General features: G+C 44.1%; 1 protein-coding gene across 4 annotated transcripts in view; it reads left to right on the top strand.

The window, feature by feature from the left end:
* LOC106580188 (SH2B adapter protein 3) overlaps window positions 1-20,645 on the top strand; it is a 58,036-nt gene that overhangs the window by 16,110 nt on the left and 21,281 nt on the right. For 2 of the 4 annotated variants that reach the window (XM_014160983.2, XM_014160986.2), the window contains exon 2: window positions 1,761-2,741. In XM_014160983.2, coding sequence (XP_014016458.1) covers window positions 1,788-2,741 — 954 coding nt within the window. In that variant the 5' untranslated portion in view covers window positions 1,761-1,787. Of the gene's footprint in view, window positions 1-40; window positions 134-187; window positions 1,157-1,760; window positions 2,742-20,645 lie in introns of those variants that run through there. The other 2 variants (XM_014160985.2, XM_014160987.2) reach the window with 2 other exon arrangements.

The raw sequence follows: 20,645 nt of genomic DNA, 5'->3' as shown, positions 1-20,645 counted from the left end.
AGAGACCGCACTTTTTTTTTTCCTTTTTTCCTCCATGCAGGGCTGGGCCACTCCCCCTGATTCTGTGGTTTCTGTGATCTGTTGAGAAAGGTTCGCCCCCACTTCCTCTAGTAGACCTTATTCTGCTGCAAAGGTATGTAATGAGGAAATGATTGTTTAATACACCATGAAAGTGCGTAACTCCAGCATTGGGTTGTGTTGCTTTTTGATGTTGGGAGCCATGTTGAAAAACAAACCCTAGTCAGAGATTCTTTTGAAAAAAATTCCGTTCTCAGAAGGGTCATTGAATGTCTCTATTTTGGGGAGATGGATGCATCAGTCCATTGACCCATTACTTAAAGGAAGCATCCAGTTATTTGTTTAATTTCCTTATTCCTGTTAAAATGTGTATGAGCGTAGAAAGCTGAGGTTTGATCAATGCACCCATTGGTAAGGCATCTCATTTGATTAAAAAAATTCCACAGCATTTGACCTTTTTGTTTTTTGAAGGCAGTTGGAGACTTTGACGTTAGACTTTGACTATTTCCACAAAGGCAATGAATTTTGGCTAAAACCGTTATCACAATTAAGCTCAGAATATTGGCGTTTCACAGGCCTTGGTCTTCGGTCTAGAGGGAGGGAGAGGCCACAGATGACTGCCTAGTGTGTGTGTGTGTGTGTGTGTGTGTGTGTATTGGCAACAGTAGTCCACAACATGGGCTCTCATCTTGAAAAAGGAGAAGCCTCAGCTGTTTGCGGCATCCATTGAGAAATGCTAAAGCCAACTTCCTCTATCTGCCCTTCATTCACTGTCACATTACTGTATTGGCTCCATTCATGTGGCCTTCTTCCTCTGTAAAGCATATGAAACTGATTTGGACTTAATCTAATCAGGTTTTATTGCCCCGCCATTTTAGTAACTCAGGTTTATTTTTTTTATTTAACTAGGCAAGTCAGTTAAGAACAAATTCTTATTTAAAATGACGGCCTACACCGGCCAAACCCGGACGACACTGGGCCAATTGTGCGCCGCCCTATGGGACTCCCAATCACGGCCGGTTGTGATACAGCCTGGAATCGAACCAGGGTGTCTGTAGTGACCCCTTTAGCACTGAGATGCAGTGCCTTAGACCGCTGCGCCACTCGGGAGTTGAGGTGTAATGAAGTTGTTCTCAAGGTAGGCTAGCAGGATACCTTTTCCTTATTATTGTGCTTGCCCTCTCACCCTCTATATTATTTGCATTTCAATGGCCATAGAAGTAAATAGACTTACTTTGCTACAACAATTATTTCAAGGATATATGCTTTTATAGTTTATGACTGAGGCTACTACAATCATCTAGTAACTTTTTCCTCTGGTTGCTCTTCAGATTTATCAGAATCTTCTTTATAAGTGTGTGTGTGTGTGTGTGTGTGTGTGTGTGTGTGTGTTTTCCCAATGAATCAAATGACATTTTTGGGTGCAGCAGATACTTAATCTGTAAATAAATATAATTTGTTTTAAATTAGTTTTATGGTATGTCAAATCAGAAATCTGCTCTCCTTTTCCAAATGTCCAACTACGTGTTGCTTTTCATACTCTTCCCTTAGACTTCCAAAGGTCTTGGATTTTGGGTGCACCAGAGGTCCTTAATGATAATTGAAGGTTTTAAGTTTGATTGAATAGGCCTTGGATCTGTATCAATAGATATTTTTCAAATGTAAGTGAATGTATTAAAATGGCCCCTATTAATAATACATCTCTTCCCTCCCCTGTCCCCCCAACACCTTTTAATTTGTAGTGATTCTCAGCTGTGCTGGTTACTGCAATGAATGGTGACACTATCCATCAGGCGACAACCACAGCTTCCGTTGCAGCACCGTGTGGCTGGAGGGAATTCTGCGAGTTGCATGCCATAGCCACGGCCCGGAAACTAGCCAACCACTACCGTAACTTTGCCAGGGAGCGGCCAGAGCATGATGTCATCCCACCGGACAGCTTCTCCAAGCAGTTCAGCGAGCTGTTCCAGCAGCACTTCCACAGCGAGGTGGCCGAAAAGATCCCTGCATCGGCCCCTTCGCCCATGATGGGCCAGCTCCACATCACCTCCTCTGGGGTGCTGGACTACCGGGAGGCGGGCCAGCCTGGCGCCCCGGCCCTGTTCACCGTGCTGGACCCAAAGCCGAAGCACGTGGTGGTGGAGCAGCCCCTCCAGTGCTCATCAGCCAGCCTGGGGGTGAGAGCTCGAGCTCCCGTCCGGAGCCACAGCCAGGAGGAGGTGTCTGTGTCGGAGCGGCGGCCTGTGTCTGAATGGTACACCCCCACCTCACCCTCCTCCGCTGCTGCTGATGTCACACACTTCTCTGTCAGCCAGATTAGGCAGAGCGTGCGCTGTCTTCTTAAGGAGCCCCTGCCGCCACCTCAGGACCTGCTGTTGAGCGGGTCGGGGGACAGGGGAACAGGAGGGACACTGGACGAAGTGACGGCCTTATCGTTGTCAGCGCTGACTGTGAACCCCTCCCCCGAGACCACTGCCTCTGCCTCGTCCATGGCGGCCCACCTCCTAGACCGTCTGGCCAGCAGGTTTGGCAGTAGGCAGAGTGTGAAGCGCGGGCCACAGGCTGCGGGCAGCTGCAAAGAGGGGCAGCTGAGGTACCTGGTGGTTGACGACACTATCTCGGACACGCAGCATCGCTGGGAGCGCTGCCGCCTACTGGTGAGGAAGATCAGAGACGGCCTAGCAGGAGAGAGGTTCCAGCTGGAGCTCTATGACCCCCCCAAGGTAAAGCCCCCTGGTCCCAGCTGCTGAACTGGGCTCTCCCCTTCTACTATCACATTCATCTGGCTCTTTCTGATGGGGTTTTATTTCATTAAACTGGGCTTCACCTATTATTGGCAATTGCTGCTGCAGGAGCTCTGATAATTTGGAAGTGACGTTTAGGTTGCTCAACCTAAACTGGCTGTCAAATACAGGTGATCTAAAGCTTGACATAAACGTTTCAGTTCAGCTGGCATCTTCCTTCTCTGGGCAGTAACCATATTGGGCTCTCGTCGATTGTTAACTTTGTAACTGCAATAGATGTAGTACCCATAGAGACACACATTAAGCACATTGCTAATATTTACAACAGGAGTATAGCCTACCTAGCTGGCATGAAAATAAACCACGGGGAAAAGTGTCCTCCATACGCTATTTAAGTGCATAGATGACATCCCGCTGACCCGGTTTCGATACAGGTGCATGATAATGGTCCATTCTAAATCGAAACAACTTTCACACATAAACTCAGCAAAAAAAGAAACGCCCTCTCACTGTCAACTGCGTTTATTTTCAGCAAACTTAACATGTGTAAATATTTGTTTGACCATAATAAGATTCAAAAACTGAGACATAAACTGAACAAGTTCCACAGAGACGTGACTAACAGAAATTGAATAATGTGTCCCTGAATAAAGGGGGGGTCAAAATCAAAAGTAAGTCAGTATCTGGTGTGGCTACATTAAGTACTACAGTGCATCTCCTCATAAACTGCACCAAATTTGCCAGTTCTTGCTGTGAGATGTTACCCCACTCTTCCACCAAGGCACCTGCAAGTACCTGGACGTTTCTGGGGGGAAAGGCTCTAGCCCTCACCCTCCGATCCAACAGGTCCCAGACGTGCTCAATGGGATTGAGATCCGGGCTCTTCGCTGGCCATGGTAGAACAATGACATTCCTATCTTGCAGGAAATCATGCACAGAATGAGTAGTATGGCTGGTGGCATTGTCATGCTGGAGGGTCATGTCAGGATGAGCCTGCAGGAAGGGTACCACATGAGGGAGGAGGATGTCTTCCCTGTAACGCACAGCGTTGAGATTACCTACAATGACAAGCTCAGTCCGATGATGCTGTGACACACCACCCCAGACCATGACGGACCCTCCACCTCCAAATCAATCCCGCTCCAGAGTACAGGCCTCGGTGTAGCGCTCATTCCTTTGACGATAAACGCGAATCCGACCATCACCCCTGGTGAGACAAAACCGCGACTCGTCAGTGAATAGCACTTTTTGCCAGTCCTGTCTGGTCCTGCGACGGTGGGTTTGTGCTCGTGGGCGACGTTGTTGCCGGTGATGTCTGGTGAGGACCTGCCTTACAACAGGCCTACAAGCCCTCAGTCCAGCCTCTCTCAGCCTATTGCAGACAGGCTGAACACTAATGGAGGGATTGTGCGTTCCTGGTGTAACTCGGGCAGTTGCTGTTGCCATCCTGTAGGCATGTGTGATGTTCGGATGTACTGATCCTGTGCAGGTGTTGTTACATGTGGTCTGCCACTGCGAGGACGATCAGCTGTCTGTCCTGTCTCCCTGTAGCGCTGTCTTTGGCATCTCACAGTACGGACATTGCAATTTATTGCCCTGGCCATGTCTGCAGTCCTCATGCCTCCTCGTAGCATGCCTAAAGCACATTCATGCAGATGAGCAGGGACCCTGGGCATCTTTCTTTTGGTGTTTTTCAGAGTCAGTAGAAAGGCCTCTTTAGTGTCCTAAGTTTTCATAACTGTGACCTTAATTGTCTACCGTCTGTAAGCTGTTAGTGTCTTAACGACCGTTCCACAGGTGCATGTTCATTAATTGTTTGTTTCATTGAACAAGCATGGGAAACAGTGTTTAAACCCTTTACAATGAAGATCTGACAAGTTATTTGAATTTTTACGAATTATCTTTGAAAGACAGGTTCCTGAAAAGGGACGTTTCTTTTTTGCTGAGTTTATATTATTTAGTATATGTAAAGACAAGATTAAATCACGAATAATCTAATGGGTGACAATATTAGCCTATCAGTTGTGAAATATATATTGTCACTTGTGAATGATGCCCAGCATAAGAAACAAAGCTTTTTTTTGCGACCTTTTCTAATCATAGTTGCACACCCTATGTAGCTTAGCCCATATGCCTATAGGTTTTGATTCAAATATTATTTAAACAAAAGGGGTCCAAATAACTTATTAAAATGTAAGCTCATTAATCCACTTTACGAGGGGTGTAGAGCCTAAGTGGCATACATACGCAGCGTGTGAGTTTCAAGTTTGTGGAAGGTCATTTTCACCATGTAAATGCACCTTTAAACTAAAAGTTTAATTGCATTTGCGGTCACTTTTGACAATGGTGTTTTGCGCTAATGGAACTTTCGTGCTTATAGCCTACTACCATGTGTGCATTGCTGCGCTTATAATGTGAAGAAATAGCCTAATAGTTTTTCAACATTTTAAGCTAAACATTCTGATCTGTTGCGTCAGCCACATTGCGTAAAAAAGTATTTTTGATGCTAGTGGTTGTATTAATTTGGGATCTATGGATCTATCGCATCCCACAACTGTCCCAGACCATGTTTGGAATATTTACAATAGGTTTACCTTTTGTACTATGGGGGATAGTAGATTGACATACAGTGCTTCGAAAGTATTCAGATCCCTGGACTTTTTCCACATTTTATGTTACAGCCTTATTCTAAAATTGATTGATGTTTTTCCTCATCAATCTACACAATGCCCCATAATGATGAAGGAAAAACAGGTTTAAACTGATACCTTATTTACATAAGAATTCAGGCCCTTTGCTATGAGACTCGAAATTGAGCTCAGGTGCATGCTGTTTCCATTGATCATCTTTGAGATGTTTCTACAACTTCATTGGAGTCCACCTGTGGTAAATTCAATTGATTGGACATGATTTGGAAAGGCACACACCTGTCTATATACAGTTGAAGTCGGAAGTTTACGTACACTTAGGTTGGAGTCATTAAAAGTCGTTTTTCAACCACTCCACAAATTTCTTGTTAACAAACTATTGTTTTGGCAAGTCGGTTAGAACATCTACTTTGTGCATGACACAAGTAATATTTCCAACAATTGTTTACAGACAGATTATTTCACTTATAATTCACTGTATCACTATTATAGTGGGTCCGAAGTTTACATACACTAAGTTGACTTTGCCTTTAAACAGCTTGGAAAATTCCATAACATGATGTCATGGCTTTAGAAGCTTCTGATAGGCTGTGGATGTATTTCAAGGCCTAGCTTCAAACTCAGTGCCTCTTTGCTTGACATCATGGGAAAATCAAAAGAAATCAGCCAAGGCCTAAATGTATTTGGTTAAGGTGTATGTAAACTTCCGACTTCAACTGTGTGTGTGATACATACATACATACATACATACATACATACATACATACATACATACATACATACATACATACATACATACATACATACATACATACAGTGGGGGGGGAAAAGTATTTGATCCCCTGCTGATTTTGTACGTTTGCCCACTGACAAAGAAAGGATCAGTCTATAATTTTAATGGTAGGTTTATTTGAACAGTGAGAGACAGAATAACAACAAAAAAATCCAGAAAAACGCATGTCAGAAATGTTATAAATTGATATGCATTTTAATGAGGGAAATAAGTATTTGACCGCTCTCAATCCGAAAGATTTCTGAATCCCAGGTGTCTTTTATACAGATAACGAGCTGAGATTAGGAGCACACTCTTAAAGGGAGTGCTCCTAATCTGTTTATTACCTGTAAAAAAAAAAAAAAGACATGTCCACAGAAGCTATCAATCAATCAGATTCCAAACTCTCCACCATGGCCAAGACCAAAGAGCTCTCCAAGGATGTCAGGGACAAGATTGTAGACCTACACAAGGCTGGAATGGGCTACAAGACCATCGTCAAGCAGCTTGGTGACATTTGGTGCAATTATTCACAAATGGAAGAAACACAAAAGAACTGTCAATATCCCTCGGCCTGGGGCTCCATGCAAGATCTCACCTCGTGGAGTTGCAATGATCATGAGAACGGTGAGGAATCAGCCCAGAACTACACGGGAGGATCTTGTCAATGATCTCAAGGCAGCTGGGACCATAGTCAACAAGAAAACAATTGGTAACACACTACGCCGTGAAGGACTGAAATCCTGCAGCACCCGCAAGGTCCCCCTGCTCAAGAATACATATACAGGCACGTCTGAAGTTTGCCAATGAACATCTGAATGACTCGGAGGACAACTGGTGAAAGTGTTGTGGTCAGATGAGACCAAAATGGAGCTCTTTGACATCAACTCAACTCGCTGTGTTTGGAAGAGGAGGAATGCTGCCTATGACCCCAAGAACACCATCTCCACCGTCAAACACATTTACATTTTAGTCATTTAGCAGACGCTCTTATCCAGAGCGACTTACAGTAGTGAATGCATACATTTAATTTCATGCATTTTTCTTTTTTGTACTGGCCCCCCGTGGGAATCGAACCCACAACCCTGGCGTTGCAAACACCATGCTCTACCAACTGAGCCACAGGGAAGACTACGGAGGTGGAAACATTATGCTTTGGGGGTGTTTTTCTGCTAAGGGGACAGGACAACTTCACCGCATCAAAGGGACGATGGATGGGGCCATGTACCGTCAAATCTTGGGTGAAAACCTCCTTCCCTCAGCCAGGGCATTGAAAATGGGTCGTGGATGGGTATTCCAGCATGACAATGACCCAAAACACACGGCCAAGGCAACAAAGGAGTGGCTCAAGAAGAAGCACATTAAGGTCCTGGAGTGGCCTAGCCCGTCTCCAGACCTTAATCCCATAGAAAATCTGCAGAGGGAGCTGAAGGTTCGAGTTGCCAAACGTCAGCCTCAATTACTCGGGGAAGATCTGCAAAGAGGAGTGGGACAAATCCCTCCTGAGATGTGTGCAAACCTGGTGGCCAACTACAAGAAACGTCTGACCTCTGTGATTGCCAACAAGGGTTTTGCCACCAAGTACTAAGTCATGTTTTGAAGAGGGGTCAAATACTTATTTCCCTCGTTAAAATGCAAATCATTTTCTAACATTTTTGACCTGCGTTTTTCTGGATAGTTTTGTTATTCTGTCTCTCACTGTTCAAATAAACCTACTATTAAAATTATAGACTGATAATTTCTTTGTAAGTGGGCAAACGTACAAAATCAGCAGGGAATCAAATACTTTTCCGTCTGTCCGCCTGCCTGCCTGCCTGCCTGCCTGCCAAGCACCCCCACAACATGATGCTGCCACCCCTGTGCTTCACGGTCGGGATGGTGTTCTTCGGCTTGCAAGCCTCCCCTTTTTTCCTCCAAACATAACGATGGTCATTATGGCCAAATAGTTCTAGTTTTGTTTCATCAGACCAGAGGACATTTCTCAAAAAAGTACGATCTTTGTCCCTATGTGCAGTTGCAAACCGTAGTCTGGCTTTTTTATGGTGGTTTTGGAGCAGTGGCTTCTTCCTTGCCGATGATATAGGACTTGTTTTTACTGTGGATATAGATACTTTTGTACCCTGTGGATATAGATACTTTTGTACCCGTTTCCTCCAGCATCTTCACAAGGTCCTTTTGCTGTTGTTCTGGGATTGATTTGCACTTTCGCACCAAAGTACATTCATCTCTAGGAGACAGAACGCGTCTCCTTCCTGAGCGGTATTACGGCTGCGTGGTCCCATGGTGTTTATACTTGCATACTATTGTTTGTACAGATGAACGTGGTACCTTCAGGCGTTTGTAAATTGCTTCCAAGGATGACCTAGACTTGTGGCTGATTTTCTTTTGATTTTCAAATGATGTCAATTGAAGAGGCACTGAGTTTGAAGGTAGGCCTTGAAATACATCCACAGGTACACCTCCAATTGACTCAAATGATGTCAATTAGCCTATCAGAAGCTTCTAAAGCCATGACATGTTATGGAATTTTCCAAGCTGTGTCAAGGCACAGTCAACTTAGTGTATGTAAACTTCTGATCCACTGGAATTGTGATACAGTGAAATAATCTGTCTGTAAACAATAGTTGGAAAACTTGTCATGCACAAAGTAGATGTCCTAACCGACTTGCCAAAACTATAGTTTGTTAACAACAAATGTGTTGAGTGGTTGAAAAATGAGTTTTAATGACTCCAACCTAAGTGTATGTAAACCTCCGGCTTCAACTGTATATAGAAGTAAAAGTTTTTTTTGTATAAAAAAAACAAAAAACAAAAAAAATATTGTAACATAAAAAAACAAATACCTTATTTACATAAGTATTCAGACCCTTTGCTATGAAATTAAGCTCAGCGTGCATCCTGTTTCCATTGATCATCCTTGAGATGTTTCTACAACTTGATTTAAGTTGACCGTGCATTTCAGAGCAAAAACCAAGCCATGAGGTTGAAGGAATTGTCCGTAGAGCTTTGAGACAGGATTGTGTTGAGGCACAGGTCTGGGGAAGGGTAACCAAACATTTCTGCAGCATTGAATGCCCTCAAGAACACAGTGGCCTCCATTCTTAAATGGAAGAAGTTTGGAACCACCAAGACTCTTCCTAGAGCTGGCCGTCCGGACAAACTCAGCAATCGAGGGGAGAAGGGCCTTGGTCAGGGAGGTGACCAAGAACCCAATGGTCACTCTAACAGAGCTCCAGAGTTCCTCTGTGTATTTTTCTTAACTGCATTGTTGTTTAAGGGCTTGTAAGTATGTTGTATTTCGGCGCATGTGACAAATCAGATTTGATTTAATGAAGTAGCTAATAAAATGTAATTTTCAAACTTTTGCCAAAATGCAATTCACGGGAAAACACCGTTCTAAACAGCGCCCCTCATGCGAGCGGTTCCATATGTGGCAGAGATAAACAAAAATTGCAGTTAGAAATTTAGAGGGGGAATCTAATAGCAACAACCAGGATGAGTTGCTAATATGATTAGGATTGTGCTTTTGGACAACGAAAGAAAGTTGATATTTCGACGGTTGGATTTTGGCTAGGCTAATTTCAAGCCAGGTAAGACATTCCTCGTTATTTGAGGTAAAGTAAAACGTTCAAGTTTCAAACAAGTATACTGCCTCAAACTCACATTGTAGTGGTGGGTGACGCGCTGATTGCCTGTTTACCGTTGACTATAGCCTATGCACTCGAATGGGCTGCGCACTTTTTTTTACAAATTGAGAAATAAAAATGATGTATTTTTAATCGTAGCCATGAATACAGTTTTAACACGCAATTGCATTTAGAATGGTTATTTGTTGCGCAATGACTGGGTTTATAAAAGCAGGTTTCACTCCAGTACCAGCTTTTTGAGGAGCTGCTCTTGCGCTGTCTGACAGGTGATAGGCTATCCGCTCCTCAAATTAGACTCTGTATGCTGTGCGCCATGTGATAAAATACGACGACGAACGAAAATACACATGCGTCTGTTTAATTCCACAAAATTATGCAAATCAACCTATAGACCGATAAGCATGACCGGTCAAATGTTTTTCAGCGGCTAACTGATTAACGATTAATGGTCAACCATTAACATCCCTAAACCAAACACCATATTTTCTCTAATGTATAAATCAGAACACCTGCTACAAGCCTACCGCACGCAGACGAATGAAAACCAGCTAAACTGGTTCTCGTGCAGAGTTCATAATCATCCACAGAGATTACTAGACACTGCAGTTTCAGTTTTCATCACTCGGGTCTCAATATCAAACCAACTGTCTTTCTCTTACCAGGTCCTGTTTCTCGAAAACCCTAAGCAATTTTGCAACCTTGAAATTGTAGAATTATGTAGGCAAAACTAATCTATAAATGTAGTTTGCTTGTTCCAGGCAGGCATAAAGGCATTGCCAGTGTATTATCTGGCAAGTAATATGCTTGAATTCATTAAAATGCCGCCATTTTCATTGTATGTGCTATAATAAAAAAAATTGTCCATGCTTAATAAGGAATCATAGGCTAGCCATTGTATGGGAGTTGACACTACGCATATTATTGTGTATGTCCACATGTGAGAGAGAAACCGTTCACACACCAACAGTGACTGTGTGCAAAGGGCAATGTGTGGTTAATTAATGTTGCTTTTAAATGTGCTTAATGAGATGTATGGCTTTCCGCCATTTAACATGCGTCAGTGGCCTCCTTAGTGTAGATTGGCAAGTGTCCTCCGGTGGAAATAGATCAGAATGTAACGTGCCATGTTTCTATCAGAATTGTAGCACAGTAAAATGGTCATGATCATTTTGCACATAACACCCAAGCTGCCATTTTGGTCATGTATGTTGTGTGATTAAAAACTAGGAAAACCTGCTGTCACTGAAATAGTATTTAAATGTCTTTAAGCAGCAGCGGTCAAGTAAACGGTCAATGCTGATGTTGGATGTCAACAAAAGCGTGTATTTGATTGACCTCTGCTCCTTTAAAAAAAGACATTACATTTTAACACTTACTGTGAGTGGAGGATTTCGTTTTGTTTAGTTAGTCTCACTTTCATGCTAAACCATTTCCCAAAATGGCCAAATCAGTCCATTCTCCGTGCGCTGACCTCGGGACCAAAACGCTGCTCTCTTACCAATAATCGTACTATAGGTCTATACAGTAAATTCGGAAAGTATTCAGACCCCTTGACTTTTTCAACATTTTGTGTGTGCACACTTTTAAGTTTGTGCATGTGTGCGAGCACAGAAGCAAACAGAGATAAGGAGGACTGGTAAAAGTGGGAGACTGAGTGTACACTCCAGACATTTGCTCTCCCTTATCCTTGTACACTGCTGGGCACAGAATGAAACATGTACAGCTCTGCAGTTTTGACCTCTGACCGGGGCTCCTAAAATAACAAGGCCTGGCCCCGGCAAAACAGGCCCAGAGGTGCAGCATCGATAAAGCAGCCTTCGTTGCTTAGTGGTGGTGCGTCTGGCTCTGTCTGTCAGTTGGTCTGTGTACACTGGCCCTGGCTCTGTAAAAAGCTATTCAGGCAGATCAGTCAATCACACGGGGCCACTCATCTTGTGTACAGGTTAAAGACGGTAAACCACACACAGTACCACGTCTCACCCACACAGGGGGGTAGGGCCACACAGCCAAAGAGAGGGGAGGCATAGACAGAGTGATGGGGGAAAGAAAGGGGAAAGGTGATTTAAAAGACAAAATTACCAGAGACTGAGTGAGCAGAGGAAAGGGGTTGCAGAGACAGAGGTAGGCTAGATGAGAGACAAAGCTCCCCTTAGGGGCTTTCCACAGGCAACTCTGCAAGGTCACGTGCACTAGCACTGTGGTTACAGGTCCATCACAGAGCGATGAGCATTGTTGCCCACAACACACACATACATCAGCGAACTAGTGTTGCACGGTATACCAAAACGTCTGTACTTTTTCGATACTAGAACATAAATGGTCTGGTACTAGAATTTGTGTTAATTTCGTTACTTCTGTCAAATGTGTCTCACGGATCCAGACAGTCTATATCAGTGCAGCCGACCCCTTGTTCCTTGTTATAACGCGCACCATGCCTGCTCCACTTACTCATGCTAGCCTGTTGCTCCATTGTTTAGATGGCTCGTTGCGGAAGCTTCCGTAGGCTGGTGTCCTTGAGTAACAAAATAAAAACTATTCGGTTTCACCAAAATATAGTTTCCAGTCAACAGAGGCATATCCCATATCTCTGGGAACGATTTGACATGTTGAATGTGTCCTTCGCTATCAAACAAGCATTTTAAAACCCGTTTCTATCCAGGGTCTCCCATTTTCTGTCTGTAGAAGTGGGAGATTACCTTGTAGCTTACTTTCGCATGACTGGGTGGTCTAGACTGGACTACAATGGCAACCCACAGGCATAAAATGGGCGACCCTGGATAAAAATGTGTTTTAAATGCTTATTTAATAGTGAATATTATTAAATAGTTATTTCATATTTTACTTATTTAATAGTGAATAGTACCTCTGTTGACTGGAAACTTTATTTTGGTGAAACCGAATAGTTTAGATTTCATTGATCAAGGACGCCAGGCTACAGAAGCTTCCGCAACGAGCCATCTGTAAACAATGGCTTATTGCGGGATGAAGCAAGCTCGCCTGCACTGGGAGTTGGGCTGCATCATCATAGCTCCCATCATGTTCTACGTGTTGAGTCAAGATAATCTCCTCTTGTGCACTCTGGACATGTTAGTAGTACCTAACTCTCTAACGATCATCAGTTCTCTAATGGCCTGGTACTCAGGGCTCTATTATCCCTCTAACCACTCTGTCATAAATCCAAATGCAGTTGAAAATCACATCAAAACGGTTAAAACTCACATCAATGTGATTGATCAATTTGAAGAAAGAAGTTCAACATGGTCATTTTGGATGTTGTTTCAAAGCCTAACACAACGAAATGGACAGCGCTTTCTAAGGAGATGATTAATTCAAAACAATATATTAATATTAGAGCTTATGTATACGCTAAAGTGCATTCAGAAAGTATTCAGACCCCTTTACTTTTTCCAGATTTTGTTAGTTTACAGCCTAATTTTAGAATTGATAAATTGTTTTTTCCCCCTCATCAATCTACACATAATATCCCATAATAACAAAGCAAAAACAGTTTTTATTTTTGCAAATTTATTAAAAGTAAAAAACTGAAATCATATTTACATATGTATTCAGACTCTTTACTCAGTACTTTGTCTGAATGCACTGTATATGCATAGGCCTATATGAATCCAAGCCCAAAAAAGCATAATTAAAATGATTGTCCCGTTATACAAAACATAGCCTACCGCATATTACACACGGCAGAAAAACATTCTTCTTTTTTTTTTGGCACAGTTAGCCTACAATTATAGTGAATTTGTATTTGCTTTTTGAATAGCATAGTAACATAGTTAATAGGCTGACATATTAGCTTTAGCTACAGAATATCTTACCACCATGTATTTCCATCTCCTCCCCTCCTTTCCTTTTTCCAGTGCACAGAGAGAGGGGCTTTCAACAGTTGAAATATGTTTAGTTGTGAAAACATGTTACTTTTGATGTTCCCGAACAGACTTCACTTGCCCAAACACTTGTGGCTGCAGGAACAGGGTTGGAGAGCCCATGGCATACAGAGGTTGGAAGGAATGTCACATATCGGAATAACCAGAGTAGCCTACCCAACATGAGTGAAAAATAACATGCAGTAAAGTGGTCTCCAGTCGCTATTCGAGTGCATATTAAATCAAAACACACGGATCCTCTACCAAATCAAACCCACCCCAACCCCTTCCCATGCTCTAACAGAGCACCAACCCAAAACCAGACTTAAATGAGGCATGATATACAATGAGCAATATTATCAAATAGTACAAAAAATATATATTATTCAAGAAGTTTAAAAAAGGATACAAATTCTAATTTGGGTTGGTATATGGAGTTGTGAAATTAGCTGGGTCCATGTCTTCTACAAAGGATAGGATGGAGTAGCGTATTTTCTCTAGCTTGAGATGTTGTATAACTTCCTTTTCCAATGGTTAAAAGTAGGAAGAAACCATCCTTCCACTTAAATAGCTAGAAGAGTAGTAAATGCCAGCATGTTGCCCATAGAACTGTTTAACCTCTCTTGGGTAGCGGGGCAGTATTTTCACGTCCGGATGAAAAGCGTGTACAAGGTAAACTGCCTGTTACTCAGGCCCAGAAGCTAGGATATGCATATAATTGGTAGATTTGGATAGAAAACACAAGTTTCTAAAACTGTTAAAATGATGTCTGTGAGTATAACAGAACTGATATGGCAGGGGAAACTCCGAGGACAAACCATCCGAAAAAAAAAAGAATTCAGCCTTCCACTGTTCCAATGGCTTTCATGTTTATTATGAGGCGAAGTCCTCCCAGATTGCAGTTCCTAGGGCTTCCACTAGATGTCAACAGTCTTTAGAAAGAGTTTCAGGCTGGTTTTTGGATAAATTAGCTAGAAGTTGTAGTTTTTCTAAGTGGCTCTCATTTTGGCTGTATTGTTTCCATGCGCGTGGGTGAAAGCACGTTTTTTGTTATTTATCTCCGGTAATGAACATGCTATTCTCCATCTTAAATTTTATCGTTTATTTACGTATTAGGGTACCTGAGGTTTGATTTATAAACGTTGTTTGGATAAGTTTATTGGTAACGTTTGTGATTCATCTTGTATGCATTTTGAAGGAGGGAAACCGGTGGATTATTGAATTTAGCGTGCCAGCTAAACTGAGTTTTTACGGATATAAAGAAGGACTTTATCGAACAAAAGGACCATTTGTGATGTAACTGGGACCTTTTGGAGTGCCAACAGAAGAAGATCTTCAAAGGTAAGGCATTTATTATATCGCTATTTCTGACTTTCGTGTCGCACCTGCCTGGTTGAAAAATGTGTTTCATGTTTTTGTATGCGGGGCGCTGTCCTCAGATAATCGCATGGTGTGCTTTAGCCGTAAAGTCATTTTGAAATCTGACACAGCGGCTGGATTAACAGGAAGTTAAGCTTTATTTTGATGTATGACACTTGTATTTTCATGAATGTTAAATATTTATATTTTAGTCATTTGAAATTCGCGCTCTGCAATTTCACCGGATGTTGGCCAGGTGGGACGCTACCATCCCACCTGCCCATAAGAAGTTAAAGGGGCCTCCTGTGGTGCCACACTGAATAATGCAATAAAGGCAGAACGTTCTATAGGTCTCTCCAGTATCTTAGAAAAGGTCTCAAATTGAAATCCAGAAATCTGTCATTTTTGGGCATGTTCAAAACATGCAATAAAGTAGAAGGAGCCTGCTTTCACTTACTCCCGATCCTCCCCTCTGGCATTCGACGTCACCGGTTTACCAACCATAATCACGCGTACATGGCATCAGACATTACGCACACCTGCGGTTAATCATGAGGCACACCTGGACATTACCTCACTCATTACCTCTCTTTTATATGGCACTCCATTAGGTTCATTCCCAGGCAGTATTGCTTCTGTGTTTCATGTCAAGATGCTACTCCAATGTTGTATCGTTCCATATTCGTTGTTTTATTAAACTTACCACCTGCTTCTCAACTCCCAGCGTCTATGTTACAGAATGCTGCCTCTACAAATGGAAGCAGCAGGAAATCAGAACATCTCCCAGATGGTTGACGAACAGGGATACTTACTTCGTCAACGTCACAACCAGGTGGCGCAACTGGGGAAGGCTATGGAAGAGGTTCTTTGCAGTGTTCCATGTCTCGAACATACCCAAGGCTTTGACTTCAACTAGCAGAGTATACTCCACCACCAGTCGATCCAGCAAACCAGCCCATTCAACAACCCGCTCAGGTCAGCGACACCCATATGTCCCTTCCAGATGAATATGACGGCACCCCATCTAAATGCCGTGGCTTCCTACTACAGTGCTGCCTCGCACCAGATGGAATCCCCATCCGCCGAGAGGTCCAAGGTTGCCACGGTTGTTTCTCTGCTGATTGGGCGGGCGTTGGAATGGACCATGGCCGTTTGGGAGACAGGACAGGAGGAGCTGGATTCATATGAGGTGTTCATGGCTATCTTTGATCATCCACCGGAGGGCAGAGGGGGGGGTGAGCGCCTACTACAACTATGGCAGTGGACCAGATGGCTGCCGAGTACGTGCTCACCTTCCAGACAGTGCAGGATACAGGGATGGAATGAGGCGGCGCTTCCTACGCTATTCAGAGGACTGCGCAAGGAGGTCCAGACAGAACTGGCCTGTCAAAACGACAACCTCTCCTTTGATGCACTCATCGGAATGGCCATCCGTCTGGATAACCTACTTCACGAGCGTCGGTACTCTCATCGCTTCTCTCCCTCCCTCAGTGAACACTTTGGATCAGAGCCTGAACCCATAGAGGTAGGGGTCACACGCTTCCCCGCGGCGGCGCAATGCAGATGGATAAAGCTGGGGCTCTGTCTCTATTGTGGTCAAGGAGGGCTCCAGCAGTGTCCGGTACGTCCCAACTCGGGATCCACGAGAGCAGAGGGACGGTTACGTCGTCTTCCACCTCCTAGGGCAGGTGTGAGTATCCCCTCTTCATCACTTTCTGCCAAACCCTTTTTGGTGTCGATCACACTAGTTGACTGTCCCTCATGTACTGTTTCTACAGCATTAGTGGGTTCCAGTGCCGCAGGGACCTTTATTGACCAAACCCATCCTCTCTTACATCACCTCATACCCGCTCTCATCTCCTTTCCCGGTTCAAGCCCTCGATAATTGGCCACTAGGTTCCGGGACCATCACACACATCACCAAACCACTCGCCCTCACCGTGGAGTCCATCCATCAGGAGAAACATTCCTTTCATCACCAGTGCACTAGCCCACAAGATCATCCTCGGCCTCCCTTGGCTTCAACACCATAATCCCACCATCTCATGGGTTGAGGATGAAAATCACAGACTGGGCACCAGAATGCCGGAGGACCTTCTTGCTCATCCCCTGTGGTTCCATGTCAGTTTGAGTCCTGTGGTTACCCTTCAGTCCAACATCCCAGAGGTATACCAGGACCTGCGGGAGGTATTTTCCAAAACCCGCGCCACCTGTCTCCTTCCTCATCGCCCCTGGGACTGTGCCATCGACCTGCTTGCAGGCTCTGCGCCCCCTGCGCAGATGCATCCAACCTCTGTCGTAGGCTAAAACCAAGGCCATGGAGTACATCCATGATGCACTCCAACAATGATTCATCTGCACGTCCACTTCTGGGTCTGCAGGCTTCTTCTTCATGACCAAGAAGGATGAAGTGTTACACCTATGTATTGACTACAGAGGACTCAATCATATCACCACCAAGTACCGTTACCCTCTCCCGTCGGTGACGGCAGCCATCGGACAGCTCATCTGGGCCCGTCATCCGCATCTGGGAGGGGGATGAATGGAAGACAGCTTTTAGCATGATGTCTGGTCACTATGAGTACTTGGTGATGCCATTTGACTTAGCCAATGCTCTGTCAGTGTTCCAGGCATTCGTCAACAAGGTGTTCCCGGGACATTCTCAGACTCCAGGTGGTTGTGTATATTGATGACATCCTGGTCTACTCGGCTACCTTGGAGGATCACATCGCTCACATCGCTCCTGGAATGCCTCCTGGCTAGCCAACTGTTTGTCAAGACAGAGAAGTCCCAGTTTCATCTGGAGGCTGTCTCCTTCCTAGGCTACCAAATCAGCCCGCAAGGGGTGAAGATGGAGGTCAAGAAGGTAGATGCAGTCAGGTCATGGCCAGCCACCTACTGCCGTTTCATCAGGAACTTTATCTCCATCCTCTCACCTCTCTCCTCAAGGGTGGTCCCTGTAGGTTGGTGTGGAGTCCATCAGCTGACGAGGCCTTCTGCCTACTGAAGGGACATTTCACCTCCACCCCATTGTTGAAACGCACAGATCCCATGATACCCTTTGTGGTGGAGGTGGATGCTTCAGAGGTGGGAGTGGGGGCAGTTCTGTCTGAACGACAAGGTAATCCACAAAAAATTGTATCCGTGTGCGGATTACTCTTAAGAATCTGTCCCCTGCCGAGAGGAATTACGACATTGGTGATCGAGAGCTCTTGGTGAAGTTGACATTAGAGAAGTGGAGACACTGGCTTGAGGACGTCAAGGACCCATCCGTCATCCTCACTGACCATCGGAACCTGGAGTACATATGGACAGCGAGGAGGCTGAATCCGCGCCAAGCAAGGTGGGCCCTTTTCGTTACGAGATTTGACTTCACACTGACCTATCGCCCAGGTTCAAAGAACACCAACGCCGATGCCTTGTCCTGTCTCTACGACTCGGGAGAGGGTCCTGTCCTGAATGCACCCATATCTCCGAGAAGTACTGGTGGCCTATCTTGGCGCAGGATGTTATTCACGACGTCAACTCCTGCTCCGTATGTGCTCCAACCAACCCGGCACGCTCCAGCAGGGAAACTCCTTCCCATGCCTCAGCATCATTGGCCTCATCTATCCATTGACTTTGTCACTGATCTCCCCTCCTTTGACGGTTTCACCACCATTTTTGGTGGTTGTGGATAGATTTTCTAAATCCTGTCGTTTCATCCCTCTCTCTGGTCTCCCTACTGCTCTTCAGGTTGCTGAGATATTGTTCCAGCAGGTCTTCCAGCATTATGGCCTTCCAGTGGACATCGTCTCCGACTGTGGCCCTCAATTCACATCACGGTATGGAGAGCCTTTATGGGGAAGCTCGGGGTCATGATCCGCCTCACTTCTGGGTATAGGCCTCAGTCTAACGGACAGGTGGAGAAGATGAACCAGGAGCTGGGGAGGTTCCTGAGGAGTCACTGCCAGGACCGGCAGGGTAATACATACAATTTGAGAGGGGAGAATGATCCGAAATGACTATAGCTTGGTAATCACACTCAGTAATAAGTGGCAGAAATCTATTGTCTAGGAAAAAGTAATCTATACATGAGAAGGTCTTATGAACTGGCGAGGAAAAAATAATACTCCCTAGTTATGGGATTGCGGAAACGCCAAGCATCAGATATGCCGTATGTCTTAAAGGGTTAATTTGTGGATGCTGTGTTTGATGAAGATGATACCTTAGGAGAGCTACGATCCAGATTGGGCGACAGTGCACAATTCATATCACCACCTAGTATTAGGGTGTGTGTGTGTGTGTGTGTGTGTGTGTGTGTGTGTGTGTGTGTCCATATTTGGTAATCGAGAAAATACATTTGTGACAAATTAACTGTTATCCTAATTTGGTGCATAAATGTTAGCTAAGATAACAGGTGTATTATACAGTCTTCCTACTACAATAATGAAACGGCCTGCTGAGTCTGCCTCACCATTCGAAATGTCAAGTGTAATGTTTTTACTAATTAAAATGGCTGCTCCTCTAGTTTTAGAATGAAAATTGGAATGATTGACCGATCCACCCTCCTGTTAAAAGAGAGTGGTCGAAAGTGCAGAGATGTTTCCTGAAGAAAGATGATATCTACTTTAAGGTGATATAAATGAGAAAGAACCCTTTTACGTTTCACTAGGTGACTTTTTTTAAAGATTTAACGTTCCAGATAGCAAAAGTGTCCCTCATGAGATTAGGCCTGGCCATGTAAAGTCAGGTGGGGAAAGGATAGATGCCAGATTACAAGAACTGATCCTTTAAAAATGTTTCCAAAAATGGCAACAACAAAAAAATAAGTTGAAGAAGAATAAAAAAACAAACAAACAATACTCTGAAGCCTGGTATGAAAAAGAAAACCCACCCTGGTCTCCTTATAGAACAAGGTAACCACTAATCCCCACGCAAACGATATCCACACATGCTATGCTTGTAGTGGGGAACACTAAACCTAAAGAGTAGAGAGCCCTGCTGAAATGGTGAAGGATTTTAAAGAAGTTGCGCATAATAAATAAATAAATAAATAAATAAATAAGAGTTATTTACAACCCAAACTAGGCTGTTTTAAAAGCAAGTATAAAACATTTTATAAATCGCATCTTACAGCAATACCACTAGCAGCAACGTCTTTAAAAAAGCACTAAGTCATTTTTAATTTTTTTCTTTTATTTACCCCTTTTTTCTCCCTAATTTTCGAACTTGTCTCATCGCTGCAACTCCCCAACTGGCTCGGGAGAGGTGAAGCTGGAGTCGTTTTTCCTCCAAAACATGACCCGCCTAACTGCGCTCCTTAAGAGCCTCCAGTTTAACCCGGAAGCCAGAACACTGTTCAACTGGCGACCGGGGTTAGCCCGCAAGTACCCGACCCACCACAAGGAGTCGCTAGAGCGATGAGCCACATAAAGCCAAACCCTCCCCTAACCTGGATGACATTGGGCCAATTGTGCACCGTCCTGTTGGACTTCCTGGCCACGACCAGTTGTGGCAAAGCCCGGGAATGAACCCGGGTCTGTAGTAATGCTAGACTGCTGAGTCACTCGGGAGGCCCAATAGGACTGTGCTTTATC

The sequence above is a fragment of the Salmo salar genome, chromosome ssa20, assembly GCF_905237065.1.
Source record: "Salmo salar chromosome ssa20, Ssal_v3.1, whole genome shotgun sequence".
NCBI classification, from domain to species: Eukaryota; Metazoa; Chordata; class Actinopteri; order Salmoniformes; family Salmonidae; genus Salmo; species Salmo salar.
The sequence above is the reverse complement of the archived record's forward strand: the minus strand, read 5'-3'. Positions and strand labels throughout refer to the sequence as shown.